At 24.4% G+C, this 26,630-nt stretch overlaps 1 protein-coding gene across 2 annotated transcripts in view; it reads right to left on the bottom strand.

Moving 5' to 3' along the window:
- LOC129612859 (homeobox protein araucan-like) overlaps positions 1-26,630 on the bottom strand; it is a 235,899-nt gene that overhangs the window by 24,767 nt on the left and 184,502 nt on the right. For both annotated transcript variants that reach the window (XM_055526648.1, XM_055526649.1), the window contains exon 4: positions 4,904-5,226. In XM_055526648.1, the coding sequence (XP_055382623.1) occupies positions 4,904-5,226 (323 nt within the window). The remainder of the gene's footprint in view (positions 1-4,903; positions 5,227-26,630) is intronic.

Raw genomic sequence — 26,630 nt, 5'->3', positions numbered from 1 at the left:
TTACCTATTCTACAATAAATTTGGCATACATACTCAAAAATATTAAATAAAACATTTTTGGAATGAGTTATACATATAAGTATAATATAGTCGTATACAATCCATTAAAAACTAGAACAAAAGTTTTAAAAGTTTTATACTTCACTTTTGTTTTTATCTAGCCCTTATATACACAACAATATTATATACATGATGTACACATGTGTACTTGTTTTAAACAATTTCTTTACAATAATAAGAGTGCCTGGAGACCAACCATAATAATAATAATTTTTCTATTCTTATTTTTTCTTAAAAATCTTCCTTTTTTTTTGGAAAATATTGTAGCGCAGTTTCATTTTATTATCATAAATAATTTATTATTTTAAACCGCTATTATTCATCCTTTCATTTTCAATTATAAAATATTTAAGTTTTAGGCAACAAAAAGAAAATTAAAAGTAAAGGCACATTAATAAATAACAAGAGTAATGGTATAAGTTTTCTATTATAATAATTAATGTAGAAATATATGTATATGTAGATAATGTCATTATTATTTTATAGAAATTTTTGGTGGTATGTAACTACCTATGTGTATGTATATTATATGCATATATATAAAATAATGTGAATTATTGTTGTAATTTTTTAAATAACTTATCGTCCCTAATATTAAAATTTTATTTATATAAATTGTAATGACTATATTTTTATTATATACAACATTTTTAATTGAATATAATTATTATTCTATTATTATTTTTAAGTATATTTTATAACATTAATAGAATTCATACATAAAGACCATGCGGTAACAATGCCGCGGATTACTTTTCTTAATCATAGCGCACACCTACATAACTAAAGGATCTTATTAAAATTCCAAGTTATCTTCATCAAATATTCATTAAACTTAAAGAACATATTTAAGATTTTTGGATATCGAACTTTTCTGAGATCCATTGAATTGGTAATTCTCTCTAAGATTTGACTGGCTGAACAATTTACGTAACAACAGTGGTAGTGTTGGAATTGATATGCAAGTGATAGTATTAGTTGTTCAGTAGGGATTTTAATCTACTGTATAGGGCTTATAGGTTGTGACTTGTGACGGATCATTTGCTTTGATTTTCTTCATAAATAATAAATAATAAGATGTTTAAGTAGAATGCTCTGTTATTTCTTCTTATATTATTATTTTAAAGCTATAAACAAAATATTTATAAGTAGCAAAATTTGACTGGCCAGTTCGGATTAAAATTTGATTTACGAAACGACAGTGGTTTGTAGTGTTTGGAATGTTTGGAATGCAGGTGATAGTATTAGTTGTTCAGTAGAGATAATAAGCCGCTATATAAAACTGACCATTTGCTTTGATTTCTCAATAAATAAAATTAGATGTTTGAGTATATGCTCTGTTACTCTTACTCAAATTATGATTTTAAGACTATGCAGTGTATTTAAAAAAAATATCTATAGAAACTGCAATGGTGTAAAATAATGCCATCCAATTTGAGTCGCATCGGCAATTTTAATAGCTTTCCGAAAACTTAAGACTGATCGAATTTTTAGAAATTATGAGTCAATACGTTAGGCCATCATAACCGTCTTTATTAAATTTGAAATCGAATTCTGCCACATCTTGTCTTAATTAATTATTCTCAAGTCAAAAAACACGAAAGCGGTATATAAATCAAAATTGAACTAAGGCGAGAAATAAATAATTTTTTTTTTTTAATGTTATCCTTTATAAATTATTAGAAAATTTATTATAAAATAACAACAAAAATATTATAATTATCATCATCTTTTAAAATATCTTAAATGTATGTGTAACTGTTATATGTATTACTAACTAGTTTCTTTATAAAAAGGCAAATGTATAAATATTTAAATTACAACACCAAAATAATAATAATAGAAAATGAGGAATGAGGAGGTTAAAAATTTTTTTTTTATAAAACAGCCGCCATTCATTGTTTCTTTTCTATAAATTATAGTTTTATATAGAGAGAGAATAGTCTTTTTAAAATGCCGTACATATTGTTATTATTGTAATTTTACATTGTCTCGTTATTTGTTATATTGTGTACATAAATATTGTTAAAAATATCCTTTTTTAAATTTTTCTCCCCTTTTGAGAAATATTTCAGGTTAAATGGGAGGCATATAATATAAGCAAAAATAATAAAATAGTGTATAACAGTATATATCTACAATAAATATATATAAAATATTTATTTATTTTTATATATTGAGTAATTATTGTTTATAGCTATAAGACATAACCTGCATACACCAATACTGTTTTCAAAAAGGACAGCAAAATTATATTTAAAAGGATTTGTTCCTATATATGCACAGCAACGTATTGGAGTACAAAAATTTATTTGTTATACATATAACATAATATTGTTTATTGTTCCTTTTTATAATGTTATACTTGTTATTATTGTTGTCAATCCTATTGATTTATTTGGTCGCAGGAAAAAAGTAAATAAATTAAATCCTTTCTTTCTTATAAATTTTAATGTGTATGGCGGCGGACGTTGTTCTTTTACTATTATACAAGTATAATGTGAGATAAAATTTAAAATTTTATATAATATGGTGATCATTCAAATGGAATAAAATTAAAAAAAAAAAAGCAAACAAAGAAAATTCTTTGTCATTTTTGCTTTTTTATTTTTAAAATTAATTACGTGGATTCAAAATAATTAAGGACCGCATTATACAAGAAAATGAAAATATTACTAAAGATTACAGTTCAAAGAACCGATCCTTAATTTGTAACGAATTGAAAAGCAAAAGTTTTTGATTTTAATAAAAATTAAAATAAAGAAGAGTATATAAAGAATTAAGACAGAAATTTTTTTTTAAAAGCCATCCAATAGTATTATTATTGGACAGACTGGAATATGAAATGAATTCGAATCTCATTCATTTGAATGAAAATTTAAATTTAAAGGAAATAATTGCAGTAAAAAATTCAATTTAATTTGCCGTAATACACAAAATATGTTAACATACAGAAGGAATGCCGTAAAGTATGCAAAACTTATTTAACTCACAATAATTTAAACCCAAAATAAGCCAAAATAAAATTATAAAGTAATTTGTTCCGTATAGCATTTGCATTTTCAACTGAATTTTGGCTACAAAAAAAATTTCTTGTCGTTTTGTGCAGATTTTCCTGGTAAAACGATCATTTGAGCATAAATTTCCAGTACGTTTGTTTCGAAATCTACCAGATTCATTCCTATCTGGTAGTACAATGAGTTTATTAAGTATGTCTGTTTGCGATTTTAAATTGTAACCCAACATACTTTCTATTCTACTTCTAAAAGTAAAATTTTTAATTATTTCACTGTTTACGTACAACACGTTTGATTATCTTGGAAATAACGTTTCTACGAGGTTTGGAAGAATATTGCGGTAACTATCTATTTTCATTTTATTATTATGATTTTATTCTGAATTGGCCAAAGGCAATCAATTTATCGGCCGTTTGCATAAACATTAATACAGCATTTTGTAAAAATTATTGACATCGCCTCTTGTACGGTTGTAGTCTAAAATAATTTCCCGATTTTTACGATATGTACCGCATATATGTCGTAAAACTTCAATAGTAATAATTAATTCTTCAGTAATTGCTTTTATGACAAAATACCTTTACCTTTGTGATGTGAAACCAATCGGTTTAGATAGTCATGATAGGAACTATAAAGCTTCCAAACTATATAGCTTAATAAATTTAAATTTTCGGATTTATTATAATTGCTTTGAAATTTTAAGCATATTAAAGTAGTGGCCATATACTGAATAAACCACTGAATTCGGTTTTTTGACAGTAGATATCATCAGTAATATTCTCGAATAATAAGAAATCCGGACATCTATATCAAAGTACGCGAAAACAAAGCTCGGCATATGATTTGCTATAGTGTTCTTCACAGCCTCCAAACTTCTTTTAATCTTTTGCACTATAATTGTTTTTCTAATTTGTTTTTGGCCAACTCTGATTTAATTTTTCTGGTTTTGATATCATATGTTAGGTATGGAGTACAATTACTTGGCGAATACACTCAATACTAACAATAATTGAATTAATGAATAACTTTTTTGTCACGCCAGAGGTGACTTCAGAGTTTTGGTGAAAAATATTTTTGTCACGCCAGAGATGACGTCAGAGTTTTAGAGAAAAATATTTTTGTCACCCCAGAGGTGACTTCATAGTGCAAAGGGTTAAAAATGATATTATGATTTCACTCATAACTCATTCTCATTAAATCGGAAATCAATAATCCCGTTTCGACTTTATCATTAAAACTAGTATTTAATAAAAGCATATTTTGTGAAAATAATATTATATTTCCCACATACGAAGAGAACTAAAAATATGAAGACTTTGTTGAAGAATCTAATTTTTTTTTCAGTTGTTGGGATTGGAATCAATTTGTTAGTATAAAACTATTATTTGATTGGGGTTGAGTATTAAATTTTTTAATTAATTCGTCTTACTGGTTTTTGATTTTAAATTTTTTCGACTAGTTATTCTACACATAACCTTGCTATATACACATAACATAATATATGTGTGAGTTGACAACCAAACGTAGTTGTAGCTGCCCTTATAACTTAAACACAAAATTAATTTTCATCATATAGATTTCAAAAAAGTCATAATTTTCCATCAAAAATTTTTACATCAAAAAGATACAAGGAAATAAAATTAAAAAAATTTAAGAGAAAACATAAATAAAAACCAAAAATTATAAAAATTACTTAAAAAATAAAAAAAAAAACATAAAAATAATTTCACTACTTCTTTTTACATAGTTACTGTTGCTATTGTTGTTGTTGTTTTTTTTTTGTTGTTGCTGTTTTATTCTCTGCAATATTAATTATCGTTACTTACCTTTTAAATCACGATTTTTATCTGTATCTAACATATCATCTTTATCTTTTTCTTCATCTGAAACCATTGCATCATCATCATCATCAGTTTTATTTTTTGGTTCCCATGTCATTTTATTTTCTTTTTTCAGTCGTCTTCTTGCATTCGCAAACCACGTTGATACTTGCGTTAATGTCATTTTTGTTATTATTGCTAACATAATTTTTTCACCTTTTGTTGGATAAGGATTCTTTTTATGTTCATTTAGCCAGGCTTTTAATGTTGCTGTTGATTCACGTGTGGCATTTTTTCGTCTTGCTGCTAAATCATAGCCGGCGCCATATCTGCAATTAAAAAGAAAATAAATGAAAAAAATGTTGAAAGAAAAAAACAAAAAAAAAAAAAAAATTAATATAAAAATACAATTTTTATTTATTTTATTTTTTTTTGTGCACACATAATTGCACACATATAGTCATGTACATATGCATGTATAACATTATAAATATGTGCATTGCACATTTATAATTATTATATAATGCAATATAATAGTTTTGATGGTATGAAAATGAAAAGAATATCGTATACACCTATATGGAAAAAATTTTTATGTATACAATATTGTTGGATAATGTTTAGAATTATTATACATATAACATAATAATAAATACAGAATGGCAATAAATTAGTGTACTTCTAATGATTAATGATTCGCAGTCAAAAATAATATTCATAGAAAATTTGCTAGAGATCTAAAATATTTTTTCTTATCGTATAACAGTTTCTACTATAGTGAAGATTCATTTGATTACAACACGAAATGTATAAGGCAGATAATAGATAATATTCGTAGGTCAGATAAGATTTTGCATTCTCGAAAGCGAACGAAGATGAGCAATTTTGTTTTCTTCCTACATCTCGTTACATAACGCCCCACAAATGGTCCACATATTGTAAGCTAATTTAAAAAATTTTGGTTTGCTTCTATTGTGCAAATTTATATTACGTGAATGTAGCAAAGCAACTTACTTATTTTTCCAACACATTTTACAGCTTTCACCCTATATATATGCAATTTATGCAATATAATAAATTCTATGTATATATATATATATGTTGCATAAGGAAAAATATAACCATATAGAATGAAATAAAACAAAAAAAAAAAATTCTATACCATGAAATTTTTCTGTTTTATTCTCTAACACATAAGTTAAATTTATGTTCGTTAGTAAATGTATACATATAAATATCTGTTATACACGAATATTATTGTATATATATATGAAGTACAGACTGTAAAAAGACCAGAATTTAATATATAGGCACATATTGTATTCACATATGCATATAACTATATTATTTTCGCGCTTTCGTTTTTTTCTTAGTTTAGCTGTTTTTATAATTTTTTTTCTTTTCGTATTATTTTCATTTTACCTTTATTTTTCGTTTTATTTTTGTTACCTTTTGTAAATTTTTGAAGCAGAACAGGTATACTATAAGGAAGCCCTATAAATTCAAAAAAAAAATATTTGCCAGCCATACTATATAAGGTGAATAATACTGTTATGGCCTTAAATTAAAATTAATGGCTCATTTTGAATATATATATATGTACGCAAATGCATATTTGCATATAAATTCTTTAAAAATTTATATTGTGTATTTAGACACCCATATATAAATATGTATGTATATATGCATATATACATATATTATATATATATATATAATGCTAATATACAATATATTTGAATTTATAATGGACATAAAGTGATTTGTTGCATTTTGTATTATAATAGCCATCATAAAATTGCATTAAAATAAATAAGCATATACTCGTATATAATTATCTAATAGCTATATATAGAAAATGTTTGTACCACATAGAATGATATAAAAATGAGTGTATTTAGAAAATGAAGAATGAATGAAAAATGAGAAGAAAACAAAAAATGAAAAAATCTTTTCAGTTTATTTTATTCTTGTTTTTTTTTTTTTTAATTAAAAATTAAAATGGCGGCTTTTAGTACAAAATTTTAGCTTTATATACATACATACATACAGATATTCTAGTTTCATACTATAATATAGAACAAAATAATGCCATATTTTGAAAAAAAAAGTTCTATATGCTATACAAATAACAATGAGTATACACTAATATTGTATTCTAGTACTCAAACTAGGTGGATATGATGATGATGACCAATTAAATTAATGAACTTTTATTATACAATTCGATGTCTTTTTACAGTTTCTTTTTCATGTTTTTTTTTTTCTCTGCTAAATATAATGTATGTATGTGCAAAATATCTATATAGAATGCGTATACATTTTACTAAAATGCATTAAATTCTAATTTTCTTCTATTTTCTATATGCCACATTTCTTAATTGAAAATTATATTCTTATATAAACTAAAAATTTAGAGTATAATTCACGTTTATATTAGTTATATCATAATAAGAGTTTTACTATACTTATATATACATATCAGAATGGTTATAAATATTAATTATATATTAGATTTTTAATTGAAATTAATTTTATAATTTTATATATGAAAATTAATTATGGCAAATATCATAAAAGTAGACCATGTCAGTAATGTAAGCAAATTTTAAATTAATAATGATTAGGCATATAAAATTTCATGACAATATTTAGAATCATACACAAATAAATTGTATAAATTATTATAGCTCTCATACAAAATGTTGTAAGTACATAAAATAGATAATGCTATCCGTCATACGATTTTGCTATTTTTAATAAATATTTCATACAATACTCTTTTTTATATTAAAAAATTTAATCGCTAATAAATACGATTATCAAAATATTTAATAATATAAAATAATTAAAAAATGTTTGATTGAATATAAATTTTGTTCGTGCTTGTGTTAATACAATTTAATACAGTAAAATAAATCATGCAATACATTAGAATTCATAGAGTTTTTTTTTTTTTATATGAAAAAATTAATCACCATTTTCTTAAAATAACCATAATTTATTTATAATAGTTCAAAAATATATTGTTTGTTTTTTAATTACAATGTTTGATTATTTGAATAATAATGCCTTCGTTTTCTATAGGCATTCTAATTGAATCGAACTAATCAAAATAATTTTGATACCAGTAATGGATAAAATGATTATACCGCAAGATAAATATCCGGTAATATTAATTGAAACACTGTATACATATTGTTATAACAGTTCACAATATATACATAGGCACATCATCATAGTATATTACATACATAGTTACATACGTAGTAAGAATTAATTTAGATTTTTTAATTGGAATTTTAGTAATAAACATTTTTAATTTATATTGCATAAAAATATTATTTATATTGCATATAAATATTATACAAAATAAAAACTGTTATACACAATTATTAAGGACTGTTATACACAATTAACAATCTCAGGATTTTGGTATATAGAAATATTTTAAATTTTTTTTTCGGCATACATATTTCATATTACCCTATTAAGTACGAGTATATGCAATATAATAAGTCATATATTATAGAATATCAGATCCTAAAACAAAATTTAAATAAAAATCTCCGTAAAATATTCAACATTTAACAATAAATTCTGAAAAGTGTCTATTTAAAATTTTATTTAAGCATAAAATAGTAAGTTTAAATTCTAATTTATTATTATAAAAGAATAAACTTTCGTTGGAAAGATAAAGGCTTCAACATATAATCTAAATCTTGCTCTATTTTGTGCTAAGTACTTAACTTCTAACCATGTTTTTTCGCTTAATTCAAATTCTCGTAACATTATTCTACGCCATATATTACGAGGTCTACCCATTTTGCTTTTACTTTGCAGATTTCATTCCAGAGCTTGCTTCCATATTGTGTTGTTAGCTTGTTTAGTATGTATACTAATATTGTAAAAGACGGAGAATATAATTTATTTAGTATAATTCTGAGATAATATTAGTTGCGATACACATTAAACCGTTCTAGCTTTATTTAGAAATTTAGTTGAAATTTGAAATTGTTTGAAATTATTTTAAATTATAATTTTTAGAAATAATTATTTTGTGAATTCAAAATATTGTAATGTAATTTGAAAACTGGGTGAAAAAGTAAGAGTTAAGTAAGATTTATTATCGATTTCTGTGAGTGGTTTTAAAATTTCAACAATTATTTTACAATATTTTTGTAAATTCAGTTAGTTATAAGTATAAATAGTTTTAAATAATCAACAAAAAAGAGGTATTATAGCCACACAATATACTTATAGAAATAAATCTTCAACTATAAAACTAATACTAAATTCTAAGTGGTTTTTGAAACTGTAAATTAATAAAATTAAAACGGAAAGCAATAATAATTTTTAGTAATAAACCCTTTGTTATAAAATTCCTATACTCAATCAGTTAAATGCTGATTATCAGTGCTATAAAATGAAAATGAAATTAAGTTCTAATTATGCATACAACTTGGGTGGCGCATATAAAAGAACATTAAAAAATATTATATTTTTATTTTTTCTATTTCTACCATCAAATTCTAAAAGTCTTTCATCTCTATATTATTTATGTTTATGCATATTTTAAAATTTAATTGATTTTTCAACCAATTCCAATCGATTTATTTTCAAAGTGTATGAAAAATTATAACAGAAGAGACGAGAATTTATTTTGAAAATATTTTCATATTCATTAAATCCAAATACATTAAATTTTTGGGGCAGAAAAATCAATATAAACTATATTAATTTTCTTATATGAGTCGCAATGCGTCAAGACTTAAACCGAGTTCAATATTAACTTTTACGCAATTTTTGTTCTTCAGCTGTATGACTCTCAAATGCAATTTATTTAAACACAATAATTCTACTAATTGAATTTGGAAAATTCAGAGCAAAAAACTCCAAGTCAACTTTAGATTTTAATGTAATTATTTAAATTCTATGATTTCGATGATGTCCAAATTATTAGATTTTATAAAATATTCTATTGATTTTTGTAAATCTTCATTATGGGAATCTATCTATGTGAAAATTAATACTACGGCAGACTAGTCACTTACCTAGTTAAAAAGATGAAGGAAAAACCAAAAACAAATATTCACGAGGTTATATAGATATTTCACTTAATAAACTTTTATAACCTGCACCTTTATGAAGGAAAATTTTCTTGCTCAGCGTAAAATTCTGCGTTGATTGAGATATGTCACTCCATCCGTTAGTCTGATCGCACACTACCTCAAAAGCTAATAAAGCAAATATCACTCAAGTTGTTTCTTTTGCACCTGGATAACTGACATACAATTCCAAAAGCTTATTTTATATATTCGGAAAAATAATAAAGTTAGATTCATTTAATTTGGCAGTGATATTTCCAATTATAGATCACACATATCCTTGTAGTTTTTGTAGAGCGGTTTGACAGTATTTCAAATAACTGCCATACAACCATGAAAGCTTATTCTAAATATTTCAAAAACAAGTTTTTATACTCAGATTGTTAAGGTATAATTTAATCGATCGAGATCGACTGAAACGTCTTTACTTGCTAAATAATATTTTGATGATTTATAATATTAATGAAATTTTAGAATAATAAGCTTTTGGTATTTAGAAAATACTATTGAAAAACTGGTATTACACTTCACTTCCACTTTTATTTAGTACTATATTTGAAGATTAAATTATTTCTGATACAATTCTAATTTTAGAACTCTCAGATCATTGAAATTGTATTTCAAAACTGCTAAGCCAAAAAAAAGAGGATCCCTGCAGTGTTTAATAAAAGGATTGCATTATAAAGGGGTAAGATTCATACGTTTTAATTTCAAAATCAATAAAATTTCAATAGCAAGAGAAATTACACCTAAATGAAAAGCATAACGTCATTATATTTAAATCAATTTAAGCATCCATTTCAGAAAAACAATTTTTTAAAATTTTTATTTTTTTATTTTTAAAAACAATTTTCACTTTATTCATTACGACGCGTTAATAACTTTATAATTGCATTGCATACCACCCATATTCAATCGTATACATTATTTATAATTCACACATAATATGTATAGCTATCAGGCACACATACTCATTTTCATTTATACAAAACTAAATGTATGTACGAATCTTATGTTCAAAGGATTTTAACGGTATATCTAATATTACACAATGACATGGGCCGTCAAAATAAATCGCACAATATTTGAATGAATTGTGAAAATTCGCATCGCACTTTGTATTACAGGAATGCGTTTACCATTTTTAGCTCTCACATAAAAATATATAATAAATTTATATATAATTGTGCATCATGTACATAGTTCTATGCCTATATAGGAATATTTATAGAAAATGACAACGGAAAATATAGAAAAAGAAAAAAAAGGAAAAAATAATCGATATCCTTTTCAGCCTTTCATATAATGATTTCATTTTTTTTTAATTTGAACTGCACTTGCAGCATTTTTTTTTATCTCTGGTGCAATCTGCAATCAATTTAATTTTTTCGTTTTTCTGTTTTCCTTATGTTTTTTTTTGTCTATCGATTCGTTGTTTTTATTCATTTATTTCTACTCTTTTTCCCCTTATTTTTAAATTTTTTATTTTATATTTTTTTTTTAAAGACTTTCATTAAATTGATGACAATTCGAATATTATTTGAAATTTATATGTTATATAATGGGTACATGTATGTGATAATGTGTGTATGTATGTATGTACACAATTTTGTGTATGCAATATTGTGTTTTCAATGATATTTGGAGTGAATATTAAAAGCAAAGCAAAGTGTCCTTTTTATTCGAAATTTCAAAATATGTAGCTTTAAAGTTTAAACATGGTGTTACTGACCGCAATTGGTTAAGATTTTAAAATTAATTTTGAAAATATACTTTGTTTATTGCAAAATTATCTTTTCTCAACTCTCACATCTGTTCTGTTATTTCTCAAACTATTCTTACCTATGCTCTTTCCTTGGGTAATTGTACTTCTTTGACAGTTTTTCATTATTATAATCGTTTGGAAACTGTTCCCAAATATTATATCTGTTTGAAAACTGTTCTCAATTATTATTTTCCTTTAAAAACTGTTCCCGAGTATTCAAAACAGTTCCCTAGTATTCAAATATTTAAATATTTTATTATATCCAAATTGTTCCTAAATATTTTGTTCCTATTAAATTGTTCTTAATTATTATAAATGATACCACTTGATACCATTATTATAAATGAATTCAATACCACTTCTGTTCTCAACCTGATTTTTATATTAGTTTTTTCATTTTCAAAACCTAATCTCAACTCTTCTGTAATCTTAATTCTCTAATTATTATTAACTAATGCAGTATTTTCAAAAAATTGTTCTCAATAACTTTTTTAAACCCGCATATAAGAAGAATTTTATTGGAACTGTAATTGTTTATTTTTATTGCTAATAAATTAATCCAACATTAAAATATTAACTTGTGTTTTTTTTTTGCTAAATAAGATGAGAAATTTACTAAGATATTTTGCTGATTTGAAAGAGTGGAAAATATTTATGGGTCCAGTTAGAATGTTTGGAAAAGCTGTTTAACGTATAATATAAAGGACTTATTGGGCTTCGGTCCAAAGGAGATCGGTTGGATTTAAGAAATGTATTGTGTGGTAAAGGACTACTAATGAGTTTTTTAGTGATCTAGTGTTCGGTGTTTTGGTGGTAAAGAGTACCTCTTCCTATTTCTACATTACTACTGTAATGAGATTTTGCTTCTTTTCTACAACATATTAACTGTATAGTTTCATCAATATTGCTTGTAAGCAAATTACTGTTGCACAGCAATTTCGAAATCAGTTCTTCACGCTCTTTTATAATCATAGCTATCATGTAACTTCATCGTGTTAACTTCAAAACTACATATTATGGACTAAAGAAGAATTTCTATAGCAATAAAAGAAGCCGTAGATTAAAGACTCTTCATTGTGATTATAAAAACTAGTGCTACATACGAAATAAAATCAACGAGTATAAAATTGAAAATGTTAATTTAGAAAAAAGAAAAAATGAAATAAATAAAAAATAACTATGAATTATTCATTTTATATGCAACAGAAAATGAGAACTCAAATCTACGATATACAAGTACGTAATTCACGCTAGGCTTAGTTAAATCTATTATATTATAAAATATCTAAGTATACGGTAAATTTAATTTTCATTTCTTATTAATATTAAAATTAATTTATTAATATAATCAAAAATTTTTGTAACATTGTATAATAAAAAAAATAATAATTTTCGCGTATAAAAAATTTCCTTAAAGTTAAAGATAATGAAAATTGAATTGAGAATAAAATAAATTTTTAATTTTAAATACAAAAATAAATAATATTGTTAAACATGGATTATCTCTTAAGCTCTTCACACCAACAGTTTGTTGGCTAGCATTTAGTACAATGCACCAACATGTTATTAAAACTTTGTTATTCATTTAATTCAGAAAGACTCAATTACAAATTATTTTTATTATAATATATTTAAAAAATATAATATTAATAATGCATTTTATATAATTTTACACGCTAGTCTAATTATTTTTACATTATATACCTTATTAGATGACTTATATTTTATTTTGTAAGAATATAGTTCTCGGCATAATAAGAATACACACTTTTAATTTAATATTTTAAATTTAATATTAATTATAAAATGTGATTAAAAATTATAGGTGATAGAATTAGGCGTTCAAAGTAAACGAGCTCAAAATTTGCTAATACGAATAGTAGGGTTAAATTAATACCAGTATTGCTTTCCTAATATTGCCACTGCAGTTGATCTTCCTATTTTACGAAATTTGTTACAAATTATTAAGATGGAAATATAAGATTAGCAGATTATTTAGAAGGAAATATAGATCGATTAGCAATGTTTTTATTATTCAATATACAAATTTTAAATAAAACAAAAAATATTTATTGGTGTTTAGATGTTAGCTATATGGGGCTTAATATTATTTTTATATTATTTTTTTTCCGTAGATTTCATGAAATTTCATTAGAATAAAATTTTTCTTTGCGATAAGAGTTAATATTAGACGATTGCGTGCAACTTTAATATTATAAGGATTGTGAATGAAAAAAATTGCATATTTATAGGCTGAATATTTTATTTAAATATATTACCTAGCTAGATGGCCAGCTATTATCGAAATTTTCAAAACAATTTTCTTAGTGAGTACTGTATGTAATACACTTTATATACAGTACTCACTAACAAGAAGAAGTGGTATATTAAAATATCGTGAAAAATTGCATAATTTCGGGAGCATAATTTACAAAATTTTGGAAATTAATAATTTTTTTTTTTCTGAATACAGATGAGCAGTAGTATACAGCGTAATATTAAAAATTGTATTCATATTTCAAACTTGTTTAAATTTCAATTTTAACAGAAAATTGTGGATTTAATAAATTTGAATATAAATGTTTGTTCATACGTCCGAATGAAAGCCTTATCTTTGCACAATAACATAATTTGTGCGCCTTCTTTACTGACACCACAATTTCTTTTTGTTATTCACTTCGGTATAGCATTCGTCCCTGAACTTTATATGAACAATATTGATAATATTTTTAAACGATTAATAAAAATCATGCAAATCCTAAAATCTTTTTTCAATAATTAAACAGAAGTGTTTAATTTTCATTAGATTTATTTATTATAATTACTTACAGCAACGCGTTACTATTTCTACCTTTTTTTTATTATTATTGAAATAAATAGTCAATTCATTACGATGAACGCTATGAAATTTCATCCAAGCCAATAAAGCAAAAAATTTATTCCATCTTTTTAATAACAATTTTTTTTTTTACTTAAATATCTACTATACATATATGTATATTTGGTTAAATATGCACCAATAATATTAAACTGAAATAAAATCTATAAGTGAAAATTAAATTTAACATTGAATATATTTTCGAAATCTGTAACGTGTAGGTATGTGTACATAATAGATGAGGTTAAGAATTAATGAATAATGGGTTATATAATATACAAGCATAGAAACACTAGTAATGTTAATGAATATAATTTATGTATGAAAATGAATATTCGATTTATATTGGAAGCATGAATTTATGCAATAAAAATTCTTAATATTGGCTTCGAATAAGTAAACCTATACATACGAGTATTATGTAAATTGTATAGGTATACAAAAATAATATTTTAGTACTTTCGATGCAAGTAGTTGAATAATGCATGTAAATAAACTCTTATATTAATATTGAAAATTAAAAATCCTTGATCATTATATTTTTATATAAAATATCATGAATAAGTAGGTATATATGAGGATATTTTTATAATAATGAACTAATTTTCAATGTGATGCCCCTGTAATTATTTATAATATATGCAAATTCTGTAAGAATTCTGTTTATGAAGGAATAACATAGCATTAGGCAACTATTATTTATGTGACTATTTATATTAATATCATAATATTTACGGTAACTGCCAGCTACTAGGATTTGAAATTTGGATTTTTTTTTATCACCTACAATTTCAAGACATTTCACGTGAATTTATTCTTATATTTAATTTAGTAAATATTCTTTGTTATAACAGGTTAAACGGTATAATACTTGTCGAATTTAAAAATCTCAAATTTTTTTGAATTTCGAACAAGTTTTCCTTTAAAACAACAAAATCATTTAGTAAATCGTAAATCATTTCATTATTATAACGTATGCAATTAAAACGTTCTTAAGGTATAAATGTCAACTATATAGTATTCGCAGAACTAAATTAAAACACATATCGTATTATCGTAAAATTAATACGACAATCATAAACATTCATAGAATAGGGCAATCATAAGGTAAGATAATTATTATTTTCTATTCTATTAAGTCAAAGAATTGAAAACTTTTAATATTAACAAAAGATTCGATATCTTGTAATAATTTTTCAAAAATTCTTACAAAGAAGCCTGTATTCTATGTAAAGCTCAAATATATTTTCTGTTCCTTATTGAATAATCTATTATAATAAAATATTTTGGTATATATATACATATATTAATATATTTTTACATTATGTAAAGTATAACAAAATGTAAGAATGCGATTGCAAGGTGCGATTTTATGAATCCATTATATTACACATGTAATAAGCAGAATCTACACATACCATGCCTGTATCTTCTATATTATATAAGTTAATGACGTTCCTATGAATAAAATAGCAATAAACAACAAATTTTACGGAATATGAGTGAAAAATCACTGTTTTTCTAATGATCTTCATTATATTATAGAAAAATGCAGTAGCAATATGTGCATAGTCTTCTATAGTAGGCATAATTTTATATGTATGTGAATATAATATACATATTGCATAATATAAAGCACTTTATAATTAAAAAATTCTCAAATTTCATCGTGATGATGTTCTCATTGTGCATTTTTCATTTTTCTTTACTGCCGAAACACACATGTTTCTAAATGCAAAAAAAAAAAATTTAAAATTTATTTTTCATTTACGAGAATGCATTATACACTTATGCACACACACACCATATGTAACAGTAGAGACGCAATGCACAATTACGTAAATGCTGTACATTATATATGCATGTAGGTATTGCAATTGTGCACATATGTTCACATAGTATATATCTACAAAATATGATAATGTTCTATAATACCTATAATGTAGAGTATAGGTTGTTATAGAAGAAATAAGAAGAGAAAAAAAATTTATTTCGAATTTTTGCAAAATCGTTAAAAACGTATGTGTTTGGATATATGACCAACATCTATATATATATATACGTAGACGAATGCAGCAGTACAGGAAAATCGTAAATTTTTCACCGGAAAATTGCTTTAAATAATTTTTTTTTGTTCTCCCTATTTTGTGATTCTCTTCTGTGTGGCTATATAGATTTTAAGTGTAAAATTCGTATATAAAAAAAAAAAAAAACATTTTTTTTTTTTTTTTTTGGGAGGTTGGATGAAAATTAAATTACAAAAAAAATACACCGAAAAGGAGTATAGAAAAATAAAATTCTATAATATAGGAAGGGATCAAGCAGAGAATAAATTGAATTGAATTTGTTTATTTTCGCAATTCCAATAAAAAAATTGGGAAAAAGTGACGTAGCTGTGTATACATGTAAGTGTAATATTAATTATAATGCTAGGTATGTATATGCTCTGTATGTGTTTTCTAATAAAATGAAAATCAATTTTTAAATTTGATTACGTTTCTCTTTTTTTGTAATCAAATAATTGGGAAAATTTATTTAATTCTCTCCAAAAACAAAAAAAAAAATTTATTATAGTGTTACATTTTGATTACAGGCCTGTTAATTAAAATTAAATTTTAAATTAATCCATGACATCCGTTCTCCTGAAAATCTGTGCCCATTTTACTTGTTTTTGTCAAATAATTTTTTGATTCACGTTCATTTAACAGAAAAATTAATGAAAATTAGACCATTCAAAAACTCATTGTACTCAAATGACTACAACATTTGCATAACAGAACACAGACACCATTTTGAACGGTTTTGTATAAAATTACATTTTCATTGAAAAATTTTGTATAAAATAACATTTTTAGTAGCATATTTTTCTCAATAACGCCTAAACCAGATCAGGTAGCGTGATGACTCATACACCAAATGTCAGAAGCTCAGTTGTCAAGGTTGCCACCTATGCTAAAATTGGAGAAGATACTCCTATGTTGTGTCACCTAGAAAATTAACGTTTTTTAAAAATAAAAAGTTAAAATTTCAACTTTTTCGAACTTCTAACAGATCTAACCTAATCTGAACAGATTATAACAGATTAATGTAGATAAATCATAAGAAATCCCTTACTCTCAGGTTTCGATTTCATATTTGTTAATGCGCCTGTCTTACACAGTCGCGGAGTTATACTTAAAATTTCAAAATACAAAAAAATCAGTCAAAATTGACTTTAAACCACTGTAGCTCCGAACCTGTTTAGCTATGAGCATGGTCTCCATACGAAAGTTTTGTCTACTCATGAGGGCCAATACAATTTCATATAGCAGTGCACTTTGTTACGAGACACCCTGTATAATTGATACTGCTTCAACTTAGTAGAGAACCAAAAATTCACACTCAAATACAATTTTTTTTTAAAGTTTTAAATTAACAAATTAAATAAATAGGCTGTTACAATTTATTCTATATATGCAATCGCAGCAACTCATAAAAATTTCCGTATTCTTAATAGAATTTTACCAGAACAAACAAGAAAACAAAAAAGAAACCCGTTTTCAATTTAATTTTCAGAAAATTTTCTAGGTTACCAACAAAAACAAAAAAATATGATTTATTTAAACCACATAAACCCATACACTCCTTCATTTCTAAGTTGTTACAAAAATATGACCTACTTTCTAAAAAATATTCAATCTTACTGTTTTTATTTTTTAACAAAAATAAATTAAAACTTTAAAGAAAAATTTCCAAAATAAGTCAACAAAAACCGAACAAAAAAAAAAAACAGCAAAGAAGAAGAAAAACTTATCCAAGATAATTGCCTTTCTTTTCATCTTCCATAAATCATAATTCACACTCTGTCTCTAGGGCATAACACAAACACACTACATGCAATGCTTATGTAGGAAATCTTTTAACTTTAAAAAATCCATGATCTTCTTCTATACTCTTTGAAAATTTTTGCTTTTTATTTAATTTTCATTTGAATATTTTAAAACGAAAGAATTTCTTTTTTGAAATTTTTTAAATTAATATGAAAATTACGAGCCGAATGAATAAAAACAACAACAAAATAAATAAATACAAATTTTAGTCAAAGAAATGGAAAAATATTTGAAAATTAAAGTGTGTTAAAAAATCATGACATTTAAAAAAAAATCAGCAGGTAATTTACCTGAAAATTATAAAATGAATAAATTTAATTTATCGGAAAGCTTCTCTTGTATATTAGTCATTTGAACCCCGTATGTATTGTGAAGAATTCGAATTTTAGCTTTCATAAAAAACTTTTCACACCCTGAAAATAATACAACAACATCTCTAAATTTATAGTTTTAAGTAAATTGAGTTCAAAGCTGCACTCTTTCTACATGGAAAATTAAAGACCGAAATTTTTGGTTTTATAATAACACGAAATATTATGGTGTTATATTCATTAAAAAAATATTATATTTTATGCAGTCTTAGAATTGAATTATTGTGATTTAAATCTTAATTACACAGAGGAATTCAAAGAAACTGAAGGGCTAATGAGCTCACGAGGAATGGGTCTCTTACTCCGGGTACGACCCATGGGATCTTTTGCTTCTAAGTACATACAGATTACTGTTACGTAACTATATAAGCTATATATAAGTCAACCAATGATAAGTTAGCGGAACCACGTTAAGGGATCTGATGTCTCTCCGGCGAAGAAACATTTAAGCTTTGATAGGGGTCATAACGGATCATTGTCTTATTGGTGAACACACCTGAGAATGAGCCACCCTGCGAACGATCTATGCAGGAGCTACTGTGACAAGGAGAAGGAGGAGGAAGAGACGGTGGCCCATTTTCTTTGCTTATGTCGGGCATTGACAGGAGGAGGCTGAGATTTCTTGGGTCATTTTTCTAATTACAGACCACTGATCTAGAGAATGTAAATACTAGGGGCCTTAACTGGTTTCTAAAATGCTAGGATTGGTTCTCGTGAAGTCAGGAGATTTTGTGGATCCGGCAGTATCATAACGAGAAATTTAAGTATTTTGGGATTACTCTAGAAAATGTTCAGCTATATATAAGATGCTTTTTGAATAATTTAATCGCTATACTATTCAATCAATCATATATAATTCACATTTTTTTTATGAGAGCCTCATGAGTCTTACAATTATTATTAAAAGAATCTCTTCTAATTTAATTAAAATTCAAATATACAAAAGTTCAAGTTCCTTATAGAACAATTTTTTTTAATATAATTTAATTCTCAATGAAAATCACTGATCTCTATTTAACAAGGAACATTATACTTTATTAGAGAGTAAATAATGAAAAAGAGAACTGAATACGTTATCACAATAATATTGTCATTGTTATTGCCATGGTAATTTATTATTAAAAATACTATTGTTTACCACATCTAAAACTACATAATGTCAATTATTCTTTATATGTTATATAATTTAAAATTATAGTTTTGTGGTAGGTATTTCTTAAATGGAATCCTCGCGTGAACATGAATTTCATTTTGTTGGTTTCACATTTTTCTCCTCCCCATTTTTTTTGCATTTCGTTTTTATTTTTTGATCTGATAATAATTCTATATTTTCATTACATGCATTTTAATTTACAAAAATATTGTCAAACATAATGTACATACATACATTATAGATATTGTGATAATCTATAGTTTGTATGTATGTGATTTTAATATAGGGAAAATAGGTATATGAAATTATATTTTTTATTTTTTTTTTTCTGTGTAAATATTTGAAAGTGCAATTTGTTTTTTTCTTTTTTCTTAATTCTGCTGTCGATTATATTATTTAACTGACGTTTTCAATTATTATTTTCCATTATTTTTAATACATTTTTAAGCACGTTTCCTTTAAAACATGGAAAAAATGTTCTTTTTAATTTCACTCAACCTGTCTGTTTGTTCGGTCGTGCATTTCTTGAGAAATTTCTGGTAAATGCAGAAAAATTATGATTTATAAGTTGTGGAAGACCATAATTTTTCCCAGTTTTTACAAATTCGCAAAATTGTTCACTCTATCAGAATAAATTTTTTTCCTAGCCAAGTTATTCTGTAAAAATATTAACAAAATTTAAATGTTCAGCTTTTTGTTGTTCTGAAAATGTAAGCTTTTCAAAAATTTCATAAAATTTTTTAAAAAAAAATAGTCGAAAGACAAAAACAGGCGTATCGAAATTACCGCCAGAACATATCAAAAGTAGTGGACTTTAACCTAACCTACAATACACCTGGATTTACATAAACTCCAAAAACAAACCATTAGTGTTGCTCTATCGCGGTTTTTTTTAACTAAATTGAGAGTTCTCGTTAACATTTTTAACTAAATTGAAAGTTCTCGTATGCTTTAATCTTTCTGTCCTAATTATAAGTTGATAGACCTCAATATTTACACACAGACACCCATAACCCTACAAATGTTACTATTACGCACTCATGTAATCAGAATTACGTAAAGCTCTTGTAATCAGAAAACAAAATAATTCATCTTAACTCTTTAGTATTAGTTTCCCCGAAAAATATGCAATAATTTTGGTTCATTAATAAAAATTATTTAAGAATTTTTACTTTTTCAAGGTAAATGTGCTACTTTACAAGCCATAACATTGATTAGAATTTGTTTTTATATTTATACCTATGATTTCCATTTGTATACTTTTACATTAATATTATATTTTTTTATTCTTAACACACATGAACACGAACAATGTTCTTAAACAATAATTTTTTGAAAATAATTACTAGTTAAACTAATTATTATTTTAATTTTACAATCATTTTTTATTAGTAAAATCTTATTGTTGTTTTTCGCTTAAATAATAAAGAAAAAATTAAAATAATTGTAAAAACAATTTTTTATTAACTTTATTATATGAGACAAGAGGACAATAAAATTTTGAAAAAAAAAATAATTATACATAGATAAACACATGTAATTAAGGTTGGAAATTATAGGTAACTAATATTAATAATTTAATAATAATTACATATAAATATTTGTATAATAATAATAACAACATCTATGTCTATAAAATGTAATTGGAAAAAATTAAAATCAATTATTGGCATAAAATAAAGACTAAAAGAGTGTGTCAATTTCTTCAGTATATAAATGATATTGGTCGGACTTTAACAATTCAGCTCGTTGTAAATATCAAAAAGAAATTTAAGACCAAAAGATTTTGAATATATGACGCGGATTCAAAAAATAGGGTTAAAACTATAAAAATAAGGTAAATTTTAAAGAGAAATTGTTATCAAATTATAGAAGGCTCTAATTGGCGGAAATTTACTGAAGAATTTTGAAAATAATAATTTTCAATACAATTCTTCTAATAATCACATAAATTCGCAATAATTTTGCAATAATTGTTTAAATGAATTCTAGTCGCGCATCCAAATATAAGATTTGCTTTTAATTCCCTATAATCTATTAAATTTTTACAATGCTGTCTTACATAAATTTCTTTTGTCTGTCATCATATTTTCCTATATTCTGTAAATCAACGTTTAACAACACCTTTGTGTTAAATTCTACGCTATTTATCATAAATCAGTAAAATGAAGAGTTTTCAAATTTCAGAAATATTGGAATTTCTATTGAGGTAAATTTTGTTTAGCTGAATAAGAGACAAAAAAAACACATAATACAGAATAATGAGCTCGAGCTACCATGAAATCAGAATTGTAACAATATTGTATTAATGTAGAATTCAGCTTATAAATGTCAATTGCTGAATTCTGTATTAATATAGTATTATAAAAATTCCGATGTCAGGGTATATTTGGTATAATTATATTTGTGAATTAATGATGATCTGCCTTAAAATACGCAAAATTTTTCTTGGTTCATTAATGTACACATACGTTATATTGTGAATAATTTGAAACTTATGACTTAAGTCAAATTTATTTTTAGTTTTCGATGCTTTTTATGTTGGTATTTTGCAATATAATTAAAAAACGAACTTATTACTCCAAAAAATGTGTATCACCACCATAATTTATTGAATGTTTCAAATAATATTCAAGCTATTTAGTGCAATTTTATATGGCTAATTTCCTTTCATATAAAAATTATCACTGTAGCTGTTTTAACTAATTCCAAATTGAAACACCTTTTCAATTATAGAATACAATTAAAGAAGAAAGAGACTATCGTGACTTTTTGTAATTAAAAGCAATGATACTTAATTAAAATAAAAAAAAATGTAAGTATGTATGTATAAATGTCTAATTTTTTTATTGATTTGTTTATATATGCTTTTCCTTTTCATGTCACTATACAAATGAGATTTATTTATTTTTTATATAAAAAATAAAAAATTTAAGAATTTCACTTGTAAGTTGATTTTATTCTGAGATTATTTTTATGATAACAAAAAAAAAAAACCTTGTATAACATAATGTTATAAAATGTATATGTAGCTATATAGATTAAAAAAATATTTAATAATTGACTAGTTTGTTAACAATATTTTTTCTAATATATTATTTTACATTTGTACAATATTGTAAAAAGCAATTTGTTAAAAGGAAAAAAAAACAAAGAATTTTAATGTATTAGTTTAATTCAGTTGTTTACAGGTATTAAAGCTATAAGAGCAAAGGCAAATTATAATCTATTTTTATAAGTAATATCAAGCCCCTAAATGTATGCAATTTTTTACTTATTAATTTTAAAATTTTTCTTTAAAAAAAATAAGTGTTTTCTAATTAAATTTCAAGTAAAAAATTACTAATTATAATTTTATGATCATAATTTTTAAAAATATTTATGAATATCTCGTATGACATACAGAATAACACCATTTCTGAAACATAACAATCTTATAATCCAATCATATAAATTTCACCAGCATTGTCAATTTTATGTTTCTACAAAACGTAAGGCGAAGCCTCTGTAGTCGGAATTAGGAAAAATTTTCGAGTACATAATATTGAAGATTTTAAGCCAATTTAATTCGAAGAATTCTATAATATCATTACCAACTGATTTTGTAGAATTGATGCTCATATTCATTTGTTTTGAAAACCTATTTTTTAATTTTACAAATATTATTGGATATTCGCATAAATTTTTGACCTTAAAATTTTGTTTTTCCAAAAAAAATAATTCCACTATTCTTAGAAAATCTCTTAGTGTTATAAGTTTAATAAAACCGATGTAGAATATGATAACCTACATTTAATTTAAATATTACTAATAATCTTGTTAACTAAAGTCATGTATCTTAATCACAATACCACAGTATTAATTTATTCAGAACCCATAATAAAATTCTTTAACAAATCTTTTAAAAATATAAGGATAAAAAAAAAAATTGTCAGAAGATATGAAATCGTAAATTCTTCTCTTTCAAATATTTTATTTAAACCTATTATTAAATCTCAACCTTCAAATACACACAAACTCTTAACTTCTATAAATTGAATTAAATTTGCTTTATATAGAAAAACGAAAATTATTTCACGTTTTTTTAAATAAACCTACAATAAAAATAAATCAAGATTCTTAAAATTCTTAAAGAAAAAAAAAAATCTTTCATTCAATCAAAAAAAATTCCAATTTAATTAAAATGAAAGCATAGGAACAAAAACAAAAATCTTGTAAATTGAATTGAATTTTTTCCTAATTTTATTCCAATATCGCGCCTACATGAAACACCCATTTTACTAAAACCATTTCTTCCTATATAATTATCCGATTAATTTTCATTACTAAATGGAAAAAATAGAACAACTATACGGAGACAAGAAGTTGGAAAAAAAAGAAGAGAATTCTATTTTAAAATTCAGGAATTTTTTTTTTAATTTCACTTAAAGACACTTAAGGTAAAACATACAAAAGGGAGTTAGTTAAATTACATTCCCGCACAGACATGTAAGTCTGAATAGGTATACCTAAATAATATTATATAATATGTGAATTTGTGCTATACGATCACATTTATTTCACGTATAAATGTTTTATACAAGTATATAGAATTAAATTGATTAAGTTTATTCTCAAATACGTGATATTATTTTGTCAAGTTATACAAAATTATATCAGGATAAAATGGCAGACGCGGAATGAGAATAATTTTTTTTTTTTTTTTTGGAACACTACAATAAGAAAATTTTAAAAATGTAAAGAACATTTCCCGCCATTCTCAAATTAAAAAGGAGAAAATTTCCTAGTTTGAAATAAATAAATTCGTATAAGAGGCATGTAAGATACTATGTTATTTCTGTAGCAATTTAAAACCGAGAAGCATTCCTAAGAGCATTATTAATTTTCTTATTGCATACATTTAGGAGCTTACCGTTGCTTATATTTTTATCGTTTAAAATTATTGTAAAATTTCCATAATTTTAATAGAAGATAAATTAGGAAGTAAAAGAAAATGAAAATAAAAATTTGTCCGATAATGTTAGGTTTTTCATAAAAATCTATTTCTAAAAGTTCTGTACGCAATGAATCTGAATAGATTTTACAATATAAATTCTAAACGCATCTTTATTATTACTTTTAATTCTTATACTACATTCACGTTTTTGTGTAGAAAAACGCTTCTTACAACTTAAATTTGCCAATATTTTTTTAAAAATTCAGAACGTAACAAAATAACTCTTTGTTATTTTGTTAAGGTTTGAATATTTTGTTACCTTTAAATCTTAGATAAAACAAACAAAACATTTTGTTGTATAAACAATTTTGATATCCTTATTTTTGTAACTTTATTCCACACTAGTTGTAATCCATATTCCCCATTTTTATTTATTTAAATTTTTCTTGAAAATTATGGTAGCGTCTGTATTTTCAAGTATATTTGAAGTTAAGACTCTAATAACATATTTATTTTTACATATACTCAAAACAAAAACCAAGCATATCAATCTATTGTACATTATTGTTTCTCGCATACAGACCATACACACATAGACACACAAATATATTGATATTTTGATACGTTTATCATGATGTGTGTGCAGCTTTTATAGAATAAATAAAATGAAATATCCTTGAATAGTACAATAATATAGAATTTTTCTGAAAATTATTTTAATATTTTCTTACGCACACATTCATACAAATATGGTTTGAGAAAATATTTTTAAATTTAAAAATATTTATTCTTTGATTTTAAATAAAAATATTTTGGTTTCGCATTCATTGAATCAATTGCGGTAACAATACCATTAACTTGACTTCTCTTCTGTATTACAGTGTGTGAACAAAATTATTATACTGTATATTATGTTAGGTAGCGACAGGATAATGATTTTTTTTTCTGAGTGTATTGATTTTTTTCAAACCAGATATTTTGAAATTACAGCAGAGAGCACATTTCTTATTAGAAAGCTTATTTCAATCACTAGTTGTATGTTAACACTTAAAAATTCTCTCGTAACGGAATCGATTAGATTTAGTATGAGTCAAATGACTCTTGCTCAAGTGCCTTGTAATATGTTAATCGCTTTATCTCTATGAATGTTTTTATGAATGCGAAAATCCAACCGAACCTTGAATTTCAAGCAATTTTAGTCAAGATCCTAACCAGAAAATACAGTAGATTCAATTCACTGGAAAAACTTGCGTTTTCGAAATTTCTTCTCTTAAAATTTCTTGTTACTATAAATGTGGTTGTACTGTATTCTTTAATATTCCTTAAAATTTTCATATAATATAAAAAAAAGTGTATTATAATTTCTTAAGTATAGAAATCTTGCACACGATTTAAGTATAAAACGTGTTGTGGATTTTTATTTCTTCTTATACACTTAGTGCTCTTTTCTATTCTTATGTGCACTTGTGAAAATAAAATAGCAAAAAAAAAAAATTTGATTAGACTTTGAAGGAGTAAAAGGATTTTAAATATCCTTTAAATGCTTTTAGAATATTTTATGGAAAAAATGAAATTTTCTTTTTCAATTTTTTGTTATTCTCTGCTTTAAAGAATGAACTTTTCCTGAAGAGATATGTGGGTGAAAGAGAGTGT

Source organism: Condylostylus longicornis, unplaced genomic scaffold, assembly GCF_029603195.1.
Source record: "Condylostylus longicornis isolate FDR11 unplaced genomic scaffold, ASM2960319v2 ptg000077l, whole genome shotgun sequence".
Lineage (NCBI taxonomy): Eukaryota > Metazoa > Arthropoda > Insecta > Diptera > Dolichopodidae > Condylostylus > Condylostylus longicornis.
The sequence above is the reverse complement of the archived record's forward strand: the minus strand, read 5'-3'. Positions and strand labels throughout refer to the sequence as shown.